Genomic DNA, 6,848 nt, shown 5'->3' with positions numbered 1-6,848 from the left:
GCTGAGACACGATGCTCAGAGTTTTCTGAAGTATTTGAAAAGTATTTGGAAACATCGTACAGACGGGTCAAGACAATTCTAAAATTTAACATCTAAAGGGAATATTCTGAAAGCCTTTTAAATTATTCCTATATATTTGCCTCTTATAAAATTCTTTACATGAAGAAGACTGCTTTCAGCAGAAGCCACGCTACTCTGATAAAGCTGTTGGGAGTCTTGCTATGTCAAAATAATATTACTTTTGTATCAACTCCTTTCTCAACCCCTTCCTTCTTTAACATCCTTTGCTGTCGTAATTTAATACTTTGAATATATTTTCAAGTCTCAAAGGATCTAGCCCATTGAAAGCTAAATTTTTTTTTCAAATATTCATTCACTCCAGGGTTTCCTCAGGATCGAACGGGAGCATCACGGTAACTCGTCCGTGACCACTGCAGTGTTTGCGTGAAAGGCTGCAGTGCCGATGCTCGGGAAGCGGGGCGGGAGACTGCGCTTGCGTCGCCGGCGTGCTGATTTCCTGTTGGGGCTCTCTGTTTCGGGGGGAGGGGAAGGAGGCCCAGGCCTCCCTCTCCAGCTCTGGAAGTCGCCGCTGCGCTCTGGAAGCTTATCGAAGGGGCAGCTCAAGTGTGACGTTTCGTTTTCATCCTGGCGCCGTGCCTGGGGCTCATCACACCCTACTGCGGATTTGAACAGCGCTCATCTATTTCGGTGAGCAGGACCGCGTGCTTCCCAGCCACCTAGCACCCGGCGACCCGACTACAGCCAAGGACCCAACCAGACCGCCAACGCAGCGTCCGGCGAGGCGCAGCACCCCGCCGTGCCCTCGGCCTCAGAGGAAAACAGCTGAGGGCGGGGCCTCGCGGGCGCCGTACGGCACATGCGCCGAGAGACGCCGCGGGGGCGGGACTACGTCGGGGCGGGGCCGTGGCGCGCGGGAAGCGCCTGCGGTTGCTGCGGAACGGGTCCCCGGCTTCCGAGGCGCGTGATGGCACTGTCGGTTCCCGGCTACTCGCCCAGTTTCAAAAGGCCGCCAGAGAAATTGCGGCTCCGACGGAAAAGGGGCCGGAGCCTTGGGGCCGCCTCCTCGACCGAGAAGCGGCCCGAGCCGGCGACTCGCCGCGCCGCCCTGACGGCCGGGCTGCCCCTCCGCCCTTTCCCGGCAGCGGGCAGAGGCGGCGGCGGCCCAGCCGCGTCCCGAAGGAACCCCTTCGCCCGCCTGGACAACCGGCCGCGGGCCGCCGCCGAGCTTCCCAACGTGCCGTCCCGCGGCCAGCAGGAGGCGCCGGGCCCGGTGAGTGTCTTCGTGCTTGGGAGCCGAGGGGCTCTTGTAGTTCGTGGGTCGACTCGGCTGTGGAGTAGGGATGGCGGGTTCTCGCGTTCCAGGAGCGAAATGGGCGCGAAGCCGAAGCCGCTCGCGGCCTCAGGAGGCCCCGAGCCCTGGGGGTGGCTGCCTTGCGAGATCGGGGCGGCGTGAAGTGCGCTTCGCAAGCTGCCGCGGGACTTGCGGGGCCTTCCCGTCCTGAGGAGTGGACCCCGCCGCCCCGCCCGGCGCGCGGCGGGGGTGATAAAGCTGTTGGGAGTCTTGCTATGTCAAAATAATATTACTTTTGTATCAACTCCTTTCTCAACCCCTTCCTTCTTTAACATCCTTTGCTGTCGTAATTTAATACTTTGAATATATTTTCAAGTCTCAAAGGATCTAGCCCATTGAAAGCTAAATTTTTTTTTCAAATATTCATTCACTCCAGGGTTTCCTCAGGATCGAACGGGAGCATCACGGTAACTCGTCCGTGACCACTGCAGTGTTTGCGTGAAAGGCTGCAGTGCCGATGCTCGGGAAGCGGGGCGGGAGACTGCGCTTGCGTCGCCGGCGTGCTGATTTCCTGTTGGGGCTCTCTGTTTCGGGGGGAGGGGAAGGAGGCCCAGGCCTCCCTCTCCAGCTCTGGAAGTCGCCGCTGCGCTCTGGAAGCTTATCGAAGGGGCAGCTCAAGTGTGACGTTTCGTTTTCATCCTGGCGCCGTGCCTGGGGCTCATCACACCCTACTGCGGATTTGAACAGCGCTCATCTATTTCGGTGAGCAGGACCGCGTGCTTCCCAGCCACCTAGCACCCGGCGACCCGACTACAGCCAAGGACCCAACCAGACCGCCAACGCAGCGTCCGGCGAGGCGCAGCACCCCGCCGTGCCCTCGGCCTCAGAGGAAAACAGCTGAGGGCGGGGCCTCGCGGGCGCCGTACGGCACATGCGCCGAGAGACGCCGCGGGGGCGGGACTACGTCGGGGCGGGGCCGTGGCGCGCGGGAAGCGCCTGCGGTTGCTGCGGAACGGGTCCCCGGCTTCCGAGGCGCGTGATGGCACTGTCGGTTCCCGGCTACTCGCCCAGTTTCAAAAGGCCGCCAGAGAAATTGCGGCTCCGACGGAAAAGGGGCCGGAGCCTTGGGGCCGCCTCCTCGACCGAGAAGCGGCCCGAGCCGGCGACTCGCCGCGCCGCCCTGACGGCCGGGCTGCCCCTCCGCCCTTTCCCGGCAGCGGGCAGAGGCGGCGGCGGCCCAGCCGCGTCCCGAAGGAACCCCTTCGCCCGCCTGGACAACCGGCCGCGGGCCGCCGCCGAGCTTCCCAACGTGCCGTCCCGCGGCCAGCAGGAGGCGCCGGGCCCGGTGAGTGTCTTCGTGCTTGGGAGCCGAGGGGCTCTTGTAGTTCGTGGGTCGACTCGGCTGTGGAGTAGGGATGGCGGGTTCTCGCGTTCCAGGAGCGAAATGGGCGCGAAGCCGAAGCCGCTCGCGGCCTCAGGAGGCCCCGAGCCCTGGGGGTGGCTGCCTTGCGAGATCGGGGCGGCGTGAAGTGCGCTTCGCAAGCTGCCGCGGGACTTGCGGGGCCTTCCCGTCCTGAGGAGTGGACCCCGCCGCCCCGCCCGGCGCGCGGCGGGGGAGTTTGGGCTGCAGCCGTCTGGTGGGGGGTTGGAGATCAGTGGGAAGAGAGCTCCGAGTAATCCTGGCACTACTCCTGGAAGGCCACCGTTTGATGGGAAGGTTACAGGACCCTCTTTCCTGCGTGATTCAGTGCCTGCCTTCTCACGCGCTCAAGATTATTCTGGGGTTGGGGGAATGTTGAGTATTGATGGGGTCAGAATTTACTAATATTTGTCTTACCCCACAACCTTTCGGATCTTTTGAACGGAGATTATTGATTACAGAGTTCTTAGTTGCGCAAATCACCTGCCCTTTTCTCGGTCCATTTTGATAGTAAAGTTCAGGCACAAAACAAGTGAAATCCTCTGTTATACTGATTTGCGCTCACGTGAATTCCTGCACTTGCTGAGAAACTTGTATGCCAGGTGAAGGTCTACATGTTTAAAGCGAACTCCAGCATCATTTATAATTTAAAAGAACCATTTTTTAACCTCAGTTTTTAGATTCTAATCAAGAAAATGATTTGCTCTGGGAAGAGAAGATTCCTGAAAGAACAGCCATTACTGAATTACCCCAGGTAATAACTTTTTAAATGTCATTAGAGTGTATATTCTTATAACATAAGTGTATACTTCTCAGAAGTGTTTTACTTGGAAAATAGTTCCACAGAGAGCCCCAAGTGATCATCTCTACCAGGGTTGAAAAGATGGCAGGCATCAGCCTTGGTAAAGGACTTTTATGTTGTGGTAATGTTTATAATGGCACCAGTGCCAAAGCAGGCGTAGATGTGGGTTTTCTTTCTGCCCCCAACAGTTTTCACAGTCTTGTATAGGTAGTGACAACTCCAGCTCATCACTCAGAGCCAGTGCCTCCAGGCTTAGCTGCTTTTTGAACTTAATCCTTCACTGCATCTTCAAACCAAATCCCCAAATTAGTTCCACAGGTTGTGGTATATCACTGAACCTCCCTACCACCACCATACACACAGAAACGCTTCTTGATTCCATTCCTCAGCTGCTTCTTTCGTGATAGTTTAACAAATGCATAGATTGTCCTAATGGGAGCAGGCTAGAAGAGTTCCCAAGACTCAGTCTCCCTTCCTTGCAAATAAATGGCCTTCGGGTCTCTTGGAAATAGTTCCCTCTTCCCCGTTATTTTTTAATAATGTCATCTAGAAGAATTATTGTAACGTGGAGAATACTGACTTGACAGCAAAACAGTTTGGGAGGAATTTTTGAGGTCGGCAAATGCTTCTTAAACATGGCCTCTAAGAACCCAACCTAAGTTACCTGCAAGAGCAACGTAGACCTGGTTCCAGAGTTTTAGAGGCTTAAAAAGTGCTTTTTAAAAAATACTTGGAAGATTTCTGCTTTGATAGCAGTATCAATAGTAGATGTTTTTAAATCATGATCATGAAAATAGTACATCTCTTGTAACTAAACTATAGAACTATAATAAACTAAAAAGTGAAACCTGCCCTTCCACCAGCCTCAACAAGAAATTCCCACTTTCCAGAGATAACATCACTGTTAACGGTTTAGTGTGGCTCTTTGCAGACTCTTTCACCGTGTGTAGTATATGTTCAGTGTTATTTATTGTACCGTTCATAACATTTTGAAATTTCAGTGGTCATGAGTATGTTAGTTGATGAATTCTGTAGATTGAAGGGTTTTTTCCTTGGTACTCTACTAATTTTTGTGTTCTTTGTCTTCTGAAAGACTCCTCATGTATCATTCTCCGAATCTGATATTCCATCCTCAGAAAGTACTGAGTTACCTGTGGACTGGAGTATTAAAACTCGACTCCTTTTCGCCTCTTCTCAACCCTTTACCTGGACAGATCATTTGAAAGCACAGGAAGAGGCTCAAGGTGTCATCCAGCATTGTAGGGCAACAGAAGTTACTTTGCCTCAAAGTATACAGGTAATCCTGTAAGAAAATAGCTATGCTTAAAAGTAACAAATTAAGTGTAAAATGTACTTCTCTGTACATTTGTACATACTTCTCTGTACAAATATCAGAGATATTTCCTTCCATTAAGTTTTTCTTTTGACATTTAAAGACACAGAGACTTGGGAAATTTTTTGTTTTCCAAATGCTGCTTTCATACTGTTTTTTAAATCAGATTTAGTAAACTGCCTGTTAAATTTATAGACCTGTCCTGAGAATTAGTCACTGCTGCAGGCAGCAATTGTTTGAACTACACTATCCTTTTCTAAGGCCTTTTGAGAAAGAAAATATAAGGAAATGAAAAGCAATTGAGGAGTAGGATTGCAAAGACAGATTGGTTATTTTACTGGGTTTCTCACATAATGTATACTGTATTTTTAAAATGCACTAATTCTTACCACCTGGGTGATGGTCTGTTGTAAATTTATAAGAGTTAATGAGTGCTAGAAAGGTTTTAGAGAAATGTAATTGCATTACTTTCAAGCAGCTCATCAACTCAAACTAGGTTAAAAGCGATTACCTGAAAGAGGCCTTGGTACATCTTTTTTGATAAATAGATCCATATGATTTGTGATTGGGATTATCGGTTTTTATTGGCTACTTTTGAATCAGTGCTATGAGGGGAGGGGCTTGAATGTAGTGTTACACACACACGCACATGCACGCGCACACACACACACACCCATCCACCCACCCACCCACCCACCACCGCTGCCGCCACCCCCCCCCCATACCACCACCACCACCACCACCACCACCACCACCACCACCACCACCACCACCACCACCACCACCACCACCACCACCACCACCACCACCACCACCACCACCACCACCCGCCCTGGTGATAAAGCGTGATAGTCCCTGTTCTCGAGGATGGTAGAGACAGGCGAATGTTCCCATCTGCGTCTAAGCATCCCTTCTGGTATGTGGTTTAACAGACTGTAATGGCTGGCAAGGAAGGTTTTCCCAAACAATAATAAACTACATTTTAGCCCCTGTAACAGTTATTAACACTTTCTTACAGGAAGCAGTAAAGATCCTGAGAATAAATGTTTGGTATAGTCAGTGTCTTTTTAATTAAATTCTGTATTTCTACTGGGGCAAGAACTGTCCAATATCATCTTTGTATTTTAGGATCCCAGACTCTCCACTGAGCTCCGTTGTGCCTTCCAGCAGAGTCTTATCTACTGGCTCCACCCTGCCTTGTCTTGGCTGCCATTGTTCCCTCGTATTGGAGCTGACAGAAAAATGGCTGGAAAGACAAACCCTTGGTCAAATGATGAAACCCTGCAACACATTTTAATGAGTGACTGGTAAGATTAGTAAAAATTTGTGCAACCCATTTTAGCAGTATTTTCTCCTTATTTTATTTATGATGTGGAGATGAGCAGTAGTAGATGGATTTCTGTGTCCTTCTGAATTATTTAAACTGTAATAACTAACATTTAAATTGTTTACTTTTGGGGAATTCCCTGGCGGTCCAGTGGTTAGGACTTTTTCACTGCTGTGGCCCAGGTTCAATCCTAGTCAGGGAACTAAGATCCCACATGCTGCATGGTACAGCCAAAAAGAAAAAAAATGTTAATTGTTTACTTTTATAGCTCTTATTCACTCTTTTTTTTAATTTTAATTTTTTTTTGGCCACACTGCACGGCTTGTGGGATCTTAGTTCCCTGACCAAAGGGATCAAACCCGTGCTCCCTGCAGTGGAAGCGCGGAGTACTAACCACCAGATGGGGAGGGAATTCCCAGCTCTTATTCACTTTTTACGTAGTTGTGGAATATATATATGAGTGTTTGATAAATATATAGAGACCTAATTCTTTAACGTTATTATACTTTTTGCCAGTAGCTGCTTCCTTTCTCATCAGTGGAAGCTACTTATTAAAAGTCAGCAACCAGGGCTTCCCTGGTGGCGCAGTGGTTGAGAGTCCCCCTGCAGGGGACACGGGTTCGTGCCCCGGTCCGGGAAGATCGCACATGCCGC

At 50.6% G+C, this 6,848-nt stretch overlaps 1 protein-coding gene across 1 annotated transcript in view; it reads left to right on the top strand.

Moving 5' to 3' along the window:
• The first annotated feature begins 979 nt into the window (after positions 1–979).
• Positions 980–6,848, top strand: part of DONSON (DNA replication fork stabilization factor DONSON) — a 10,576-nt gene continuing 4,707 nt past the window's right edge. Inside the window, exons 1-5 of the mRNA XM_007469147.1 lie at positions 980–1,181; positions 2,539–2,657; positions 3,406–3,486; positions 4,628–4,831; positions 5,996–6,174. Of these exons, the coding sequence (XP_007469209.1) occupies positions 986–1,181; positions 2,539–2,657; positions 3,406–3,486; positions 4,628–4,831; positions 5,996–6,174 (779 nt within the window). The 5' untranslated portion in view covers positions 980–985. The remainder of the gene's footprint in view (positions 1,182–2,538; positions 2,658–3,405; positions 3,487–4,627; positions 4,832–5,995; positions 6,175–6,848) is intronic.

This window comes from Lipotes vexillifer, unplaced genomic scaffold (assembly GCF_000442215.2).
Source record: "Lipotes vexillifer unplaced genomic scaffold, Lipotes_vexillifer_v1.1 scaffold829, whole genome shotgun sequence".
In the NCBI taxonomy this organism is placed as follows: Eukaryota; Metazoa; Chordata; class Mammalia; order Artiodactyla; family Lipotidae; genus Lipotes; species Lipotes vexillifer.
Note: the sequence above shows the minus strand (reverse complement) of the source record. Positions and strands in the feature narration are given on the sequence as shown.